We start from the raw sequence: 19218 nt of genomic DNA, 5'->3' as shown, positions 1-19218 counted from the left end.
ACTGGCCACCCAGAAGGTAGGGGACCTTACGTGTTGTCACGCAGGCGCAAAGGGTTCCTAGCCAGGGGCAGGCGACACAGAAGGAACTGCTTGTTGCCCATCTCTTCTTTCTACCCATTCCAACGGAATTACCCCAAGGAAAATGCATGAAGTCGCAAGTCCTCTTCTTTCTTTTCCACAAATTACGTGGCAAAGAACTTGAATCATTCTCAGAAATAAGGGGCTACAACCGGGATGAGAAAGGAAGTTGCTGGGACATCTCATGTGCTATGAATCCCAACAGGTCCAGTGTGGACTGGTTTAGCCAACACCCTTGAGTCAAACACAAAAAGCTGCAGCCTGTAGTTGTTTGTTGGCATTGCTCACTAGCCCCTCCATGCACAGCTGTGTTCTCAACTTTGGACTCTTGCCACAGGGAGAACAAAGGGAAAGGACAGAAAAAAAAAATAAAAGAACCGTAAGGTAACTGCAATATCAATTTCTAAATATATCTCGGTCTTCTTGTCCCCTTCCCCTCAAACTTGTAACTAAGCATTCAAGGTTTCTCCTGTTCTCCCCCAGCAGTCGGTCAGGAATAATTGGATGGTTTTACACTGCACTTGCTCTTTTCCTTTAAAGCCTATGTGCCTCTTTATTTCTACGTGGGGCGGGGCGGCGGGGGGGACAGGATGTTTACTTAAGAGGCGATAGCTCCCTTATATCCTTCTTGTAGCTTTGTCTGTGCAGCCTCAGTGAGTTATTACTCAGCAATTGCGAGCAGCAGCTGACCGGACTTGCCCACCCAGTTACTCATAAACAAGTATGACGAACACCCCAGTACCCTACACGCATTCGGATAGTTTGTTACTGTGTCTACCTACATGAGGGGGTAACTCACTCATCCCTCCTATACCAGATCAGCTTACGTGAAACAATTTAGGGGAGAGGAGACATTTTGAACACGTCCAGAGAGGCCAGTGAGGAAGTCTAAACATTTGCTTCCTTGGAGGTGGAGACAAGAAATCAGGTGGGCAAGTCAAGGTCCCATGATGGGACCTGAAGGAAAGGTGAGCCTGATTCCAGAAGCAGCCAGTTCAGAGGTACACCCTACCTGCTGGGTGAGTTCCCAGGCCGATGCTATTTCTGAAGTGTCTGCTGACATATGTGAAGTGACACGTAATCAAGGCTGCTATTCAGAGCCTCTACCCTGCCAGTGACCCAGGCCTGATCTGGAAGTTGTGACTCTCTCTACCCCTAAATCCAACAATGCATTTATTAAACCGCACTGAACTATGAAAAAGGGATGGGGCAGGGTGTGTGGCTTCCGCATGAGACTGCCAATTTGCAGCGAGAAGGGGAGATGTGGGCGAAGAGTTGGCCAGGACCTGTCACCACCACCCCGATTCTATGCTTGCTTTAAAAATGCTTCTTTGCTCACAGTTGCACAACTTTTGGAAGGCACACACAAGAACTATCCATACAGTACATCCCCCTTCAATACCCTCCATTCTGACCGTCTCTGATCTCACCCCACCCATCATTCATCGCTTTCCAAAACTGCGTTACACAAAGGATCAAACAGAAAACCTGCGAGGCCATGGAGATCCTAGTGCCTTCAGTGACACCGAGGGCAGAAGTCAAAGGCGACAGCTGGACAAGATCCATGTGAGAGGGGAAGAGTGAACCACACAACAAAGGAAACCACACTTTATTAAACTGGAAAACAAAACCATAATACTGGGACAAACAGACCTGAAAAAAAAAAAAAAAGGAATGGCCGGAAGAGAGGAAAGTGCAAGTGGTCACAAGGGAAGGGCGAGATGGGTGGTCTGTGGTATCTGTGTGCGCGCCTCGGAAATGTGCGGACAGACCCACCACCCACTCTCCCCCCACGCACTCTGAGACCAAAAGCCAATCCAATCATATCTTCAGAGAGATATCCAGGCTTTTCTTTCTGCATTCTGTAGCTCGTGTCACCTTCAGCCCTGGACAGTCATGTAGGGTCTTTGCTGAAGAAAAATGTAGGTTTTCCAAACACAAAACGGCAGTTTCAGCTCCTGGAGGTTTCCTCCTACTTGACTCACCAGAGAAACCAGGGGCCCCTGGTTAAAGCCCCAAATCTCAAAGAAAAATGTCAAACCTTTAGAACTAGTTATTTTATTAAATGATATTAATACACATTTCAAAAGGATTTCATTGTTGTTGCCTCTAAAGCACGTACTTGTTTTGTTTTCCACACTGAACACGTGAGAGTATCAATCCAACATGTCTAATTTTAATCATAACAGGCACCCCCGATTCAAAAAAGGGGGGAGGGGAGGAGAAAGGGAGGGGGAAAGCAGTAATTTACAGCGGCTTCAAAACAATAACAGCTGAAGCTTAAATTCTGCACGAACCAGTAACTTCAGGATAGTGAATATTCTGCAGTTAGGAAGTTTAGCATATTCACATTATCTAGATAGGTTTGCGGTACCATATATATCACAGACATTGTATTCCCGGGACCGGAAAGGATCAAAGTCCTATTCTCTGATCATTTCACCCTGCCTGGAATCAAACCAAATCCTCCTTGCTCTGGGAGGGCAGAGGCAAGCAGGGAGAGCTTTCATTCGAGCTGACTGAAGAGCAAACACTTCTGAAATACCGAAGGACTCTATTTCTGATACTGTCACTGAGTTTTAAGGTACCAGTGTATTCGCGACCCCTACCGGTTCTCTGTCTGTGATTTTACAGTGAGCACCAAGGACCTCAGTTAACTTCGCATATACTTTCATGAATCATGTCCTTGCCAAGACACACTATGCTATGCTTTCTTTAAAAAATATCTTGTTTATTTTTGAAACTCAGATTGAAATACAAAAGTCAGAGCATGGGCACCGAATTTTAAATCACAGACACAGAAATAAAACCCCTTTGTTTCATGTTATGAATGCCAGAATTGTCTTTTTTGTTTCGCTATATCACATATATACATTGTCTTCATTTACTGCTGTAGACAGATTTCCTTAAAGTTAACAGCTGACAGTCACAAATCCTCACTTCCACCCCGAAACAAGTGCACTGAGGATTTTGTGGCTTAAAAAACAAAACTCCCACAAAAAAAACCCAACCCTTAAAAAAAGTCCATCTTTTAAACAGTACAACAAGGTCTTCCTTTCATGTATTAGCGATCGTGCTTTCAAGGACAATTACCTTGCCCCAACATTCAAGAAGCCACTTTCCTGACAGCCCCACATTTTCTGATAAAATCAAATGGTCAGAGAGCCTTTTCAAGTAAACACTACTTTTAGCTTAAACAAGAGCAGCAGAAAGAATTCACATTCTTTTATTCTAGAATGAAAAACATCCCACCTAATTTCTGCAACAAAAAAAATAAAATTCTAGTTCAGTTTTGAGCCAAACAGAACTCTTCCCCCCTCCCCCTGCCCAGACCCAGTCTCTTCTCCTTTTTCCTAAACAAATGTCTTAGGACTCAAGGTCACTATGCTGTTTCTTTGCTTTGCTACACTATGTCCCCTATCCCACCTACAAGGCCATGGTAGGTATCATGCATTTTTGTGGGGAGAGCTACAGGGTAGAGGCTTGAGAGGGTCAAAGAAAGAACAGTTAATAGGCTTAGGACCAGAAATGCATTAGGGAGACGAATGATTTGCAGCCTCCTAACCACAGAACACACGTCAAGCCCAAATAAATAACATGGAATAAATTACACGAAACTCCCAAACTATGACGCACACCTGGCTGATGCTGATCTTTATCGGAAAAGCAAGTTCATTCGGAGACAAAGAATCACCTTCGGTCACTACACTGGCCATGCCCCCCAACTTCACTGTCATTGCAGGACCCCAAAGCAACCCCACGCTTAGTTTCACATCGTACTAACTTGGGAGAAAATAGGAAACTTACCAGGATTCGCTAAAAAACTCAACGCCTACTGTTTTACTTATCTAGCTGGAGATTACCAGTGTGTACCTTGGGGTAAGACACTAATTAACAAAAAACAGCAGTAAAACAACATTTGCTTTTCGGTGTCCCTAGATATAAAGATATAAACACTCAAAGTGCGGTGATTGTCTTTTTCCCAGTACTAGTTGCAGAAATACAAATAGGAAGCCTTTCAATCCAGGGAAAAGAACAGAACTTCTCTGTTGTGTGAAATGACTACGGGCAGAAACGTTCTTATTTCCTGGTGGGAGCGGGAGGTGAGGATTCTTGACGTGTGACAGGCTGCTCTCTGCAGAATGGGGTGCAGTTGCATTTACCAGGTGCTCCTGTTTCTCTGTAATGACAGTGACATCCACTTGCTACTCAGACACATCTGAAGAGGTATCACGTAAAGAAAGACGCTGCTGACCCTCCCCCCTTGAAATACCAAGCATGTGGGTGAACACGGGGCAGGACAAGGCGAAAGGGAAGACAGAAGACAAGTACTTCCCTTTCCTAATAGCGTTGCTGAAAACCACCACCAAGTATCACTTACGTCAGGGAGGCACCGTGGTAACAATGTCTACTTATATTTAAAGATACAGGGGTAACACTACAGTTGCACCTTTGTAACAACTGTCAACTGTAGGTGCTGGGCAAAGTAGAAGTGAAAACTGAAGGAGAAAAAGAAAAGCCAAGCAAGAAAAGCAGGAAGCAAGAGCTCGGTGGGTGACGCTACCTCAAGAAAGTTTATGGAGGATGAGCAGGTCACTTCACACCGCTAAGGGTTCCTGTCTCTAACTCTCCCCATTGTAATGACTCCTTATTTTAACCTCCCAATTACATCCAGCTCCCTCTTTCATTCCAGGGATAAAGGGGGAACATTTTTTACTAGGACAGAATGAGGTTTGAATCTCCTCAAAGTTACCACCTCACAGTACTTTAGAACAGGCTTTTTAAAGACAGATTTTAGGAGCAACTCAGTAAAGAACTTAACTTCAACATGCCTTTCAAACAAAACAAAACAAAACAAAACAGCTTGACAGGTCCAAGGTCTCCCACATTTCCTCTCCGGCAACGTCTCTTGGCTGTCAGCAGAGAGCACACAGGGAAGGGAGCCAAGCTTGTTTGTCACAGCTGTTAACTCAGCTGGAGAGAGAAGGGGAGCGGAACCCCTTCACTGACTACTGATAAGCCAAGCCCAAAATAACACCCCAACATTGCACATGTTATGATCTGTACTGACGGAAGTTTTATTTCAAATGTAATAATACTCTTCAGGAGATGGGTAAAGTAAGATGTTTTCTTCCCCGCCAGTCAAATCCCCAGCCAAAGGAAGTGGCTTTGGTTGTGTTTCTTTGCCTGCCCCCCACCCCCTTTAAAATACAAACAACTTGGGGAAGGTAGTTAAGTGCAGTGGGAGGGAGGACTGGATGAAATAGTGAAATGTAAGCGTATACGACTTTTTACTTTGGAAGGGAGGCCCTTTGTCATAGTAAAAAAAAAAAAAAAAATCAAAGGAGGGAAACAAATAAAAACAACAATAAACCAAACTCCTACTTCCATTGCTCTCTAGACTGTTCAAAACGCCTTGCCCTTGGTTTCCATCAGTACCTGGGAGGGAAGAATGGGCGTTTTGGTGCAAAGAACGGAGGGCCCCTAATGAAAGGGGGCCTGGGTCTCTTTAAACTGTGGAACGGGTCTCTGCCGAGAAAAGGCTCCCTAGGCCGAAAGTCTGGCCGGGGATTCCGCAAAATCATACCACTCCGGTTGATGGTGTCTCTGTGTGAGGGACCCAAGGGCAGGCCACTGCTGCTGCTGCTGCCTCCCCCACCTCCTCCTCCATGGGCTGGGCCCAGGTGCTCCAGAGAATGGGAGGGTAGGCTCAGGCTCTCTCGTACACGGCTAAGGCCAGGGCCGTTGAGGTCCCGTTGGGCGGGGCCCCCATGGTCCCTGGGTCCTGGGAGCACCCCAAAATGATCAGCCAGGGTCCCTGGAAGGAGGGAACTATGGTCCTTGGGAAACACTGCCACTGCCCCTGCCACTCCATGCTCTGCCAGTGGTGGGGCTGGGAAGGGTACGACCCCAGAGTGGTCAACAGGGGGAGGAGGGGGTGGAGTAGAAAAGGGGACACCGCTCCCACCACTGCTGCTATGTTCCCCCGGGGGTGGAGGAGGGGGAGGGGTGGGGAAAGGAACTCCGCTGTGCTCTCCAGGAGGGGGTGGGGCAGCATGGGCCAAGGCTGCCTCCTTGGTGAAGGGGTTCGAAAGATCCACAGAGGGTAGATGCGTGGGTGCATCTCGAGAGAAGATACCACCGTGATCCTTAGGAGGGGCAGGTGGGGCAGATGACGGCCCCACTGGCTCTCTCTGGAAGGGTGCCCCGTGTTCCAAGGGGGACGGGGGGAGATGATGCTCAAATGTCGAGTTGAAACTGTTGGAACGAAAGCTGCCGACACTTTCCTGAAATTGGGGTGCCCGTTCCTTGTATGGTGCTGCTTTAAAGCCAGTGAGGCCTCCGCTGCCCCCACCCCCAAGGGAGGCCAACTCAGAGGCACTTGAGGGGCCATTGTCAAAAGAGCTGCCCGAGGCGCTCAGATCAAACCAACCCACCCGTGAAGCCTCACGCCCGTGTCCTCTGTTTCCCTTCCCAGGAACTCGGATGGACTCTACAGTCTGTATTGGCTCCCCAGACATTCTCCTATTGGCTGCGTTATGGTAACCCAAGGTTTCTATCGGCGCCCCTTTCTCTTCGGTGCTGTCAGGCAAGTCTAAGCAGGAGGAGGACACGCGCGTTTCTATGCGGAAGTGCTCTTCTTGTTGCTGCTGCTCAGTGGCCGGCAGGCTGGGCTGGGCGAGGCTTGACAGGCTGACACCATCGCTGGAAGCGCTTTTGCTGGGGGTCTGGCTGAAATGCTTATTCTCATCGGAGGGCTTTCGCGAGGCGTTTTTAAGCATATTCTTAAACTCAATGGTCGAAGTGGTGGAAATGGTGGCGGCCAGGACTTTTTCCACGCCTGATGTGGGTGGGTGGCCCGTGGGGGCAGCAAGGGTGTTCTGCGGAGAGAAAAGGGAACGATGTGGGACTGGGTGAGGAGAGTCTGGGTACTGCTTCTGTGGCAGACTGAGGTGCCCAGTGGTAGACTGAGACAGGCTATTGTGGTTGGAGTCGGGGGTGAAAAATGAATCGCTCTTACTCGGTGACGGGGACCGGTTAGACCCAGGTTCATTCCCTCTGATGTTGAAGGCACCAAAGAGCCCAGGGGACGAGGACAGTCGGCCGCAGTTCTCACTAGAGTCCAGAAGAGCCCTGACAGATGGAGGAAAAGCAGACTTGACCCCAAATTCTTGGGCCCTGTGGCTGTAACTGGACAGGATTGGCTGGTACTCCGTAGTATCAGAAAGCTTGCTTGATTTCAGGATGGACTTGGCTGGTTTCTTCTCGAGGTTCATCATGGCAGAGGGTGGAGGCCCGGAATACTCAAAATCTCGGTAATCCTCATCTTCCTGGAAAGAAGTATCTGGATAGAACTTTTCCTGTGAAGAGTCCATCAGGGATGATGGTCTCTCCATTCCATCCGAAGGCTGCTTATAGGGCGATTCACTGCCCAGGCCAAAGGGTCGATATGTGGAGACAGAGTTGGCGAGCTCCCGCGGGTAGCTTTCCTCTCTCCCGGGCGGTGGTGACCGCGTACTGCTGGGGGTCGAGGAACCCGGGCTAATGATCTTCGAAAGCAGGGACATGGTGTCCACACTGCTGGATGTGGGCTTGTCCATCATCTCATCCTGGGTGGGCGTCCCGCTGCGCTCATCCCGCACAGGGGTTCCATCGATGTTGTCGATGGACGTGCTAGTCGGGCCACGCTGGAAGTCCGGGGGATGGCTTTCTGCTGGGGCGCTGGACCCCAAACTGCTCAGGATGGGGATGTTTAGGTTTAAGCCGCTGAAACCAGGATTGCCCTTTAAGAAGTTGTGGATTTTCATTTCCAGGCTCGGGGAGGTGGACTCGGACTCCAGCTTTGGCTTGGAGATCTCTGAAGACTGGCACATGGCGACCTCAGAAGGCGGCGCAGCAGGGCTGGCATTGTGGGCACCTGTGAACCCCAGAGAGTTGGACGGGAGCTTGAAAGTGGTGCTTGGGAGCCCTGGGCTTTGCCCAATTGAGGCCTTGCTGGCTGAAGATGAAGAGACTTCGGATGTTGATGAACTAGGAGAATAGTTGAAGCTTTTGGGAATAAAGGATTGGGTATTGGAGGGCACATTTCTTCCTTTTATGCTGGAGACTGTGGTGTTGGCCGGGGAAGCTGACGTGCTCTGGGATGCGGCTTCACTGGCTGGAACTGGGTTCCCAGTAACACTCTGAAGCAAAGATGACAGGCCTGTGGAAACAAGGATTAGATGAGTTAAAAAGAACTCCCTACCTCATAATAAAAACAATTGAGGCCAATAGGATATTGTCATTCATTCCAGTGGGAACCAGACAGATATTAAAGTATGAGGCCAAAGGGAATCCAGACCAGACAAGCAATGGCTGAATGTCATAGAAAACACTGGACCTATTTGTTAATATAAAGAAAGCAAACCACTGAAAAGTTTCCAGTACAGTCATGAAATGAGTCCAACACAGCATAACAAAAGGGAACCGGAAGGGGGAGATTTTAGTGTCAGAATCATTCACAGTTTAAACAAGACAAAGCAGGAAGAGAAATGAAGCAAAATCACTCTTAAAATAACACTTTAAGCCAGTATTTCTTAATGTTTGGTATGTGGAACTGCTTCTCTAAATACAGATATTCTGCCTTACCCTTTCTTTCCAACCACAATTGTCTCTAGTAAGTTAATGTACACTATTATTCTCAAGTGAGAGATAGCATATGCAAATTGCAGCAATTTATTTGAACAGGACACTTTTTTCAAGATCTCTTGCTAGACTGGTGTTACCTCTGGGGAAACAATGCTCTCAGCTATCATTTTTGGTTGTAAAATGTAGCAATAATAAACATACAAACACACGCCACAAAGACTTACAAAACTAGACCATTGGGTGCACTGATCCTCTCATAAGAAAACACACAATTTCTATCTTCTGGCTTGGAAAACTCAAGGATTATTGCTCTACCTAGGATGACTCTGGTAAGAGTCAATCCTACTCACTGACAGACAAAACCTTCTCAGAAGCACTGAGAAGGAATTCTTTGCTGAATTCCACCAAAGCAAACTGTGCCTGAAGAAAATTTTTCAGAAAAACACTTGACAAAAAGGTAAGAGAAGGTCCTATAAATTCAATCGTATTTTGGAAAATTTACCCAATTTCTGGTTATAAATGAAAATTTGTGTACACTTCACCCAAATTTACAGCTTTTAGCCATATGCTAAAACTGCTCCTTCATAATGATATGGTGAAAGAAAATATTTCATATAATAGCTCAATTAATGTTTCTTCAAAATTTTAATTTTAACGTATATTTGCTAAGAAGTGTAAGGTCTGAAGAATTTTAAGGCTCCATCCTTGTAACATTTTTAACTGCCATCTACTTCTAAATAATGGTGCATGGTTTGTATTGTTATCGAATATTCAATAATATCCAAATAACTGAAATATCGTTTCAGCTCTCCTCCTGAAAAAAAAAAATCCATGTTTCATTTCCAAAAAGTTCCCTAGCTATGTAATTTTCCCCCTTCTAACGGTATGATTTAATTCTTAGTAGTGACTGTTCTTACCCAAACCGGAAGTCCTCAGGCACTAGAATGTGATATATGACAATTTCATATGATTTAAAAGCTATTTCAGCGTATCTTTCAGCTGTTGAGGGATAAATTCTTCAAAAGACCACGCTGTTAGGAAAGCTACTACTCAGATTTCTGGTGACAGGTGGTACAGTCTAGTGCTACTACATACTACTTTTCTCCACACCCTTTGCCCACTCAGGTTGTTCTTTTGTTTTGAAAATCTGTCAGTAAGGGCTGTGGGTGACACAATCAGAGGAAAAGTTCTAAGAGATTTCCTTTACAGTCTTTGAAGAAATACATGTATTTAAGTTGCTGGACACAGTCTTTTAAAAGTCAAGGAGAATTCCACTTTCTGTAAGGAAATGAAAGGTGATGAACTAATCCGTTAGCCCACAAAGGCTGTTTTCTGGGGTTCCCACTTCTCATTTTGTCAGCGCACACCCCTAGTTCTGTTCAAATTTTGCCTGATGACAAAGTCCACGTGACAGTGTTGTAACGATCTGCGGAAAGGAAAAGCTGCTTCTTTGAGATATAAGTCTTGTATCCAGGTAAGAAGCTACAACAGAAGTGAGCTCAAGGTTTTTACTCTAACTATAGGACTAGGAGGGAGAAATCACAAACACGCCAATCTCTCAGGCTAACCATCCCTGAAATCAGTAGCATAAAATGGGCTGTTGTATTATCATTCTTTATTGCTGGTGCCAACACATGGGGGCTGTGGATTAGTATTTAGTTCTATTAACAGAATTCTCTTGTATCTTAAGACAGAGTTCACTAAAACACAATGCTTGGCTGAACCACCTACAGAACAGTTTAGGAAATAGGAAAATTAACAGATACCTGTACCGCTCCGTATTCATATAAACCTCAGCACTACTGACATTTGGGGCTGAAAATTCCTTATTGTGGGGGCCGTCCTGTACATTGTAGGATGTTTAGCAGCAACCCTGGTCTCCACCCACTAGATGTAGTAGCACTCCAGCTGTGACAAAAAATGTCTTCAGAGACATTGTCAAATGGCCCCTGGAGGCTCCTGGTAGAGAACCTGACATTGAGTAAATCACTATATTAAAGATATTCTTCTGGTATTTGTAATTCATTGCATAATTTTATTGAGATGCTGAAAATAAAAAGCCGTATTGGTATCTGGAAGGTCTGAGAACAGAGAGCAGGTTAAGTTTTATTAAAAAATGTTAGAAGCAGTTTTAGGCATAAAAGAGATAACCAGTAAAGTTGAATAGAGAGGTTAAAATATGGTAGAGATTATACGTAGGCAAAAAGAAAACAGACCTACTACGTTACCACAGAGGCCCTTATAAAACAGGAGCCAATCATATCTCATAAGGTATTGATCGTACACTGATCTTTCTCACTGCCTTTAGCTTCAGTTAACATTAAAATACATAAACCTCAACATACACTGACCTGTACTAAGAGCTGGGACAAATGCAGCCCCTCGGAGGGTCATGGAGTAGGAAAAAGAACACTGGACTCTAGTCAAGAAACCTGGGTTTAGTCTCTGGTCATCAGTGACCTTGAGCAGGTCACACCGCCTCACTGAGCCTTCATTTCCTCACCTGAACAGGAGAGGATTAGACTAGATGATTTTAAAAGTCTCTTTCAGCTTTGACATTTTGTGATTCTAGAAATGTCAGCTCGGAGATGATAAATATAAATAGAATAATGAATTCACTGTATTGTATATTTCGTGGCTTGGGATTCCTCAGACATGGGACGCAGGTTTGAGCCCGAGACAAACACTCATCCTTCAAGTCCCTTGGGTACATGTCCGTTACCTTGCAGGGCAGGGGCTGACTGTGTCTGGGTTTTGGAAAGAGCAGACAGAATGCTCTCTGGGGTGATCTCCACCTTCGAGAGGATGTTTGCCAGAGGATTGTGCGACGCTGTCGTGGCAGGTGCAGGTGTTTTCAGGCCACTGGAGAGACTTCCGGGACTTGCGGGCGTTCCCGGAGAAGGTCTTGATGCAGGACTGACCCCTAGTGGCAGAAAGATTAATTTAAGAAAATGCAATTCAAAATGACCTTTAAATCCGTACTTTCCACTCAAACGAGTTTGCTATTTTTAACGGGAATTATTCTGTGACTGATTCACAAATGGTCCATATCATCATTTGTACAAAGACACAAATTTGAAAATTGGATTAAGATTTGCTCCCGTCTAGTTGGAACACTCCTAAAATAAACACCTATGAAGTTTTTTTTTTATATGTATTCCATTAGTTTTGACAGCTCCAATAGAAATAGACTAAGGAACCCATTTCTTTCTTCTCTCACGAATGAAACCTACACCTCAGAGTCGCGTGGGCGCTCGATAAATACTACTGGCTGATTATAACGAGCAGAGGCACTGCAATTGTGGAACTCAGCCATTGCGTAAGTCTGTGATTAGTGAGTTCTGTGCTTTTCAAATGGCCTATAAAATGAGATTATATAAGCAACCTCCTTTACATTTTTACATTTTAAAACACTGGATTGATTTTTAACATGGGGAAAATGTATATAAAAATAAACTAATTTTTATTTTTTTAATGATAAAAAATGTGAACATGTATTTCATAAAGAAAAATAAATGATAAGCAAATGAAAAATACTTTAATCAAAGGAATGCAAATTAAAACAAACAATTTTTTAAGACTGAGTTTGACAAAGATTAAAATCACACAAAATAGTTTTGGAGAAGCTGAGGAACTGACGGGAACTTTCATATAGTACTTGGAATATAAATAGTTTTTGGAGATCTTTTAGTTATAACATGAAAAGACTTAAAAAACTTAGATGCTAATTTTTTTGTCTTTGTCTTTTAGAAATTATATTTAAGTATTCATGAAGAAATGAAATAACTGGGATTTTCTTCAAAATAATCAGGACTGGGTAGGCCATGTGTTTATACAGTTGAAGATAGTGATGAGTACATGGAGCTGCTGTTTAGCATTTTCATTAAAATTTCCATTAAAAAAAAAAGCCCTATTTACTCTTCAACACTTATAGGAAGAGTTGTGCATAAAATTTTAACATCAAGGTTGCTCATTATTCTTTTTAACAGTGAACAGTTGGAAACAAACAAAAAGTTGGAAACACACTGTACGTCTAATAATAAAAAGGTTTATATTTAGCTGTATACCATTGAATGATATACAGCTAAATTTTAAATAGCTGCTTTTAACACAGTATATGCAACATGCTTGAATTATTGCAAGAAAAATTATTACAAATATTTAATCTCCCCAAACATTCATCTATACATACACTGGTAAGGTTAGACACAGTGGTTTCCTTTGGGGTAGGATTATAGGTATTTATTTTATTTTCTTATTTTCTAATTTTCCTATAATGACTAAGCGTTGGTTTTATTTTTTAATTAAAACTATTACTTTTAATTTTAAAAAGTAAACCAAAAAACCAGACTGACGGTTCAATAAAAACGCTTGAAGTCAGCCTTTTGTCTTTCTTCCTGGGCTCACTTACCAGTATTTTTCATGACTGATGTCAGGCTGCTAAGGATGGAACTGATTTTGGCCAGATCCACATTAGCCAGGTTTGGCAAAGCCAGTGCTGGAGAAGGGGCCAGAAGAGAAGTAGTCACAGGCTTTGGAAGAGGCGGGGTTGCTGCCACGGTCACAGGCACTGGGGTACACGAAGACGCCTTTGGGGTACTTTCCGTTGGCTTTGTAGGTACAGAAGTGGAAACAGCTGACTTCTCCACAGGTTTTTCCTTCCTGTCCTCTACTATTTAAACAAAGAAAACAGATATTATTGCGTCCTACTACTTTCCAGACTCTGCTTCCAGTATGCAACGATATGTCCTAACATTTCCTGATTTGGGGGTAAAAACCACTATGCTTTAGAGAAAACCACTCAGTTCATGACTTTTTAAAAAGTCGTGCTCTTTATAATCTATGATCCTTCCTGACTCCAACACCTGCTTAAAATCAATTTCCCAAATTCATCTTTTATCTTACCTTTCAATGACTTCTTTGCATCTTTTCTCAGTATCTGTGTATTAAATTTGTGCATTTCTGGAAGCATGCTATTATTTGGTACACATTTGTGTTCTGGCTTTTGGTAATGATACTTATGTCATAAATTGTCCTGTTTTTTCACTTTTTCATTAACCTGAGAGCTTTCTTTCTTTTTTATTTTTATTTTAAGTGTGTTTTTCCAGGACCCATCAGCTCCAAGTCAAGTAGTTGTTTCAATCTAGTTGTGGAGGGCGCAGCTCCCGGTGGCCCATGTGGGGATCGAACAGGCAACCTTAACCAACTAAGCTAACTGGCCGCCCCGAAACTGAAATGTTTTAACTCTTGATGTCTTTTTAATACTTAAAAGGCTATGCACTGTATGCATAGTGCATTAAATTCAACAGAAGTCGAACTCCCTAATAATTATAAAAGCAGGGGAATGTCAGAGAAATAATTCACCAATTCAGGTTAATTTTGAAAGTATAATTAATAATCTCTGGCTTTAGAATCTTGAAAGTCAAGAGTGACAGAGAATAAGGAATTGCAGCATAAGTGCCCCTCCCCCTAGAGCAATGCTGCTCAATAGAAATATAATTCAAGCCACATATGTAAGTGTACATTTTCTGGTAGCCCCATTACAAAATTTAATTTTAATAATGTTTTATCTCAATATAATTAATGAGATACTTTCCCTCTTTTTTGGGGTACTAAGTTTCTGGAATCCAGTGTGAATTTTATAATTAGAGCCCATCTCACGTTGGACAAGCCGTATTTCAGATGCTCAGTGGTCACATGTAGCTCGGTGGCTACCATATTGAACAACACAGAGCTTGAGCAATGATACTTAGGCCACGTGGCTGACCAAATCCTGACTGCTCTAGAGACCATAACGCTACCTTGGTGTCTGAACTATCTTTTAACACTTGCCTGTGATAGATTCATTGCTAGGAAAGTAAAGCAGGTAAGAGATAAGGAACAAGTTGTCTGCTAATCACGTAAGGACATACCAATGATTTTTGACCCATCATCTTCCACATCTGAGAGTTCCATGTCTTCCACATCACGATTATCGGTTGCAGGCTCAGGTGTAGCAGATTTCTCACTCTCTGCGGCTGGCGAATGGGATTCCTCACCTCCCATTCCTTGAAAAGGAGACTCAGAACCAGTTGGGGAGGGAGCATCCATGCTTGGGGAAGGGACTGGTGATTCTTCTGGATCCGGAAGGGTTGACTTCAATTGATCCAGCTTTTTCTTTAAATTGTTCACTCGATTAGCAAAGGTTTTGTATGCCTAAAAGATAAAAAAACGTTTATTCCTCTGAGAAAAGGACCAAGAAGTTACTTTCTGACTTTGATCAGATTTCCTCATTATTATTAACTAAATCACTGGTATAAAAAAAGAAAATATCGTCATCTGTCAAGCCTGGGGTAGTTTCCAATCTCTACTTATTGTATTCCCTAAGTGAATATTACCATCCATGCAGGTGTCTGAGTTAGAAACCTAGAGGTTATATCTGTAATTCATTCTCCCTTGCTTTTTTCTATCCATCTAATCAACCAATATACTTGAAAGGCTAAGATTCTGATGAAAGAGGAAGGACAGAACCGGCTCAACAATATGCTATTGTTTTTTCCCTCAGGATAGTTGCTGAATTCTGAAGCAGCTTAGGAGGGAATGAAGAAGCCAAGAAGAAAGCCTCCGAAAAACAAAGCGGGGCTGAACGCAGTCAGATGGTGCGGAGGAGGCAAGGATTAGAGTTCAAGTTGTGCCATGGAGAAGGGGCCCGCGCGACCATTCCAGGCTCTTAGTCGTCCCAGAAGCTGGATGAACCAGAGGAAGACAAAGCCTTGCCAAACTGCAATTCAGCTTTACGTCAATTCAGGTTCAATTTGATCAATACGATTGGCTCTCACAACATCTGTTCAGCAAAGGTAAGGGTGAATCCTTCCTAGAGGAAGAGAAATCACCCGAAGACGCTGTCAGAATTGTCATGTACAGTGTTTGGAGTTCAATAACAACGCAGCACGCGTGCTAAGAGGGAGGCCCAAATGACCGAAGAGTAGAAACAGAACAGGGGAAGCCAAGACTGGAATTACCTGACAAAAACCAAATAGTTATGTTTTATATATTCAAGAAATTAGAGAAAAATCTTTCCTTCTTCCCTTCTTGAACAATTCGGCCCAAAACTCATTCGCTGGAGCTAATGGGGAAGCATCGATAGCCTAGAGTAAGAAAACGGAGCCCAAATGGGGTGAGAAAAATGGCTGCATGGGAGAAAGGCACTGCATGGGGGACGGAAGCCTAAGCAAGGTGAAGGGCAAGGCCAGAGGCGAGTGGGCAGAGAAGTGCCGGGAGAGCGGCGACACGCAGGCAGGGGCTTGACCAGGTAAGTGACTATGCTGAAGACAAGGGGAGCAAGGTTTTACACGGACAGAAAAGCATTTACACATGTGGGAAGGAAGGAAACTAGAACAAACCTGTGGTGTTGGGCTGGATTGGTGACAATAGCATGAACTCCTGGTTTTCAACATACGAGTATACAGATGCAGAAATCAATATAGACGTAAATGTGTGTGTACGTAAGTCGTATGCACATACATACAAACATGAGTTCCTGACTCTGTACACTGATACAGTCTGGCAGCAGTGCTAGCCCAGTAGCAATGAGTAAGCCTAGTACTCAATCCTTGGTTTCTACATACGCTTCTTCACGAAAAGGAAGCAAGGCTCCTTGGAGGAACGACTGATTCAGGGCTGAGTGGGAAAGTGCAAGATGAGTCTGGAACACCTTGTTCCAAAAGTAAGGAAATGCTCAAAAATGATGGGGACATGTCAAAAGAACAAAGAAAGCGGCTTGAAAGGAGCTCTCACTGGCCAAATGTGGGAAAATTTGAACATCAAAATAAATATCGGTAGTAATGAATTAAAACAATGAATAAATAGGACACTATGAGTCCATGATGATATAAATAAATGAATAAATTGTAAGTTTGATGAGAAACATTTACATAGTTTCAAAATACTTCTGTATAAAACACTTACTGATTATTGTATTAGTTTCCTAGGGTTGTGGTGATAAAGTACCACAAATGGGTGCCTTAAAACAACAGTAATTTACTGTCTCATAGTTCTGGAGGCTAGAAGTCCAAAATCAAGGCGTCAGCCGGCAGAAGCTCCCTCTGAGACAGGGCAGAATCCTTTCTTGCCTTTTCCTGACTTCTGGTGGTGGCCTTGGCCCTTGGCTTTCTTTGGCTTGCAGGTGCATCGCTACAATATGTCTCATTTGTCACATGATGTTCTCAGTTGTCATGTGTGTGTATCCAAAATTTCCTTCTTCTTATGAGGACGTCAGTTACACCCGGAATGTCCTCATCTTAACTTGATTATATCTGCAAAGACCCTATTTCCAAGAAGGGTGACACTCACATGTACTAGCAGTCAGAGTGTAAACATATCTTTTTGGGGTACACAACTCAACCCAAAGCAATTACCAAGGGAAAACTTTTCAGTGGACAAGCCCAGACAATGCCACATTAGTAAAAGATATCAAAGGGAATATTACAGGTAGGGAGACAAATCAAACTTGTGTGCTAACTGAAAGAATAAAATAAGAACAACACAGGATCACGTCTGTGATATTCCTACTAACGATGCATACACTCAATCACAAAGAAACACCACAGAAATCCAAATCAGGGGACACTAAACAAAATATTTGACTTTGAATACATTCAGGTCATGAAAGTCAAGGAAAAGCCTGAAGAATTATTCCCGATCAAAGGAAAATAAAGAGAAATGCAATAAATGCAAACTGTGACTCTGAACTGGATCTTTTGCTATTAAAAAGTGGTCAATTTGAACAGGATCTGAGGATTACATAATAATAGTGTGTCAATGTACTGATTAATTTCCTGATTAAATAGCTATACCTTATAGTTATGAAGGAGAATAAAATTGGCAGGAAACACACATGAAAATATATGATGATGGGGTTTTAGCAACTTATTTTCAAATGATTCAGGAAAAAAGATCTTCATAATGTACATAAGATATTTCTTTAAGGTTGAGATTGTTGCCAAATAAAAAAATAAGACTGAAAAAAAAAAAAGAGCAGCAAAGATGAAAAACAAAAACAGATCCACAGAATTTTACCAGAAAATTGAATTCTTTCTAAAAAAGAATCAAATGGCAATTCTAGAACTGAAAAATCAATAACCAAAATTAATAGATGGGCTTAACAGTAGATAAGATTCTGCAGAAGAGAGAATTAATGAATTAGAAGACTGGTTAATAGAAAATACCTAGAAAGAAGCACTGAGATTAAAAGGATAGAAAACACAAAAGGAACATAAAAAAAGCCATTTGGAACACAGTGATGAGACCTAATACACATATTAATAGAGTTCCAGGAAGAAAGGAAAGAGAATGGAATAGAAACAATTCTTGAAGAGGTAACAGCTAAGAATTTCCTAAAATTTATGAAAACCATCCTGCCATTTATTATGGGTTGAATTGTGTCCTCCCCCTGCCCCGCCTCCCAAATCGTATGTTGAAGTCCTAACCCTGTACCTCAGAATGTGACCTTATTTGGAGATAGAGTTTTTTCAGAAGTAATCAAGTTGAAATGAGGTCATTAGGACGGGCTAATCCAGTATGACTGGTATTATAAAAAGGGGACATTTGGACACAGAGACACACACAGAGGGAAGACAATGCGAAGAAACATGGGAGAAAACCACCATGAAAAGCCAAAGAGAGAAGCCAGGAACAGAACCTTCCCTCACAGTCCCAGAAAAAAATCAACCATGCCGACACCTTGATTCTGGACTCCTGGCGTCCAGAAGTAGAGACAATAAATTAATGTTGTTTAAGCCACTCAATCTGAGGTACTTTGTTATAGCAGCCCCAACAAACTAATACACCACTGATTTTAAAAGTTCTGCAAACGCCAAACCAGATGACTATGAAGACCACACCCAGGCATAGCATTGTGTAACTGCTGAAAACCAGCGACAGAGAGAAAACAACTTGTCTCCCTGCCCCTCATATTCTCTTATTTGCCATTCTGCTGTCTTGATTCTGAAATGTAAATGTGATCACGTCACTAGCAAAACTGAAATCCTCAAACTGCCTCCTACCACTTTGAGACTCTTGTTCCTGACTATTTGTTCAGTTTTATTTATCATGTTCTCATACATACCCAGCAACAAGAAACTGCTCTCAGAGCCACCAATTTTGCCTCGCTCTTAGGTGCCCATGCTTTTGACAATGCTCTTCAGAGACGATGGGCTTTCATTTATCGATTTACTGCAATTTCAGCTCCTTTGGGAAAGTCCTTTTTATCCCTATCTTCCACACCACTCCCAAACTACGGGAAGTATCTATTCAATCTGTTCTCAGAGTACCCTGTAGTTACCTCTATTATAGCATTTATCACACAGAATTGCAATTTTGTATTTCACTCTATTTTTTCCATCAGCTCAAAGACTTCTATGAGAGTAGTGTCTCTTTCCTCTGTTATTGCACAATGCTTGGCACAGAATCAGTGCTCAATAAATGCTTGCTGAATAAACCTCTCCCAGTCATTTGATGAGGAGCCTCCAAAGC

The 19218-nt window shown here is 42.9% G+C and overlaps 1 protein-coding gene across 2 annotated transcripts in view; it reads right to left on the bottom strand.

Moving 5' to 3' along the window:
• Nucleotides 1-2120: 2120 nt before the first annotated feature.
• The window catches only part of RPRD2 (regulation of nuclear pre-mRNA domain containing 2), a 65428-nt gene continuing 48330 nt past the window's right edge, over nt 2121-19218 (bottom strand). For both annotated transcript variants that reach the window (XM_019739934.3, XM_019739935.3), the window contains 4 exons: nt 14619-14901; nt 13118-13378; nt 11429-11629; nt 2121-8281 (listed from right to left, as the gene is read on the bottom strand). In XM_019739934.3, coding sequence (XP_019595493.1) covers nt 5511-8281; nt 11429-11629; nt 13118-13378; nt 14619-14901 — 3516 coding nt within the window. In that variant the 3' untranslated portion in view covers nt 2121-5510. The remainder of the gene's footprint in view (nt 8282-11428; nt 11630-13117; nt 13379-14618; nt 14902-19218) is intronic.

The sequence above is a fragment of the Rhinolophus sinicus genome, chromosome 7 (genome assembly GCF_057876585.1).
Source record: "Rhinolophus sinicus isolate RSI-liver-muscle chromosome 7, RSI-T2T, whole genome shotgun sequence".
NCBI lineage: Eukaryota > Metazoa > Chordata > Mammalia > Chiroptera > Rhinolophidae > Rhinolophus > Rhinolophus sinicus.
The sequence above is the reverse complement of the archived record's forward strand: the minus strand, read 5'-3'. Positions and strand labels throughout refer to the sequence as shown.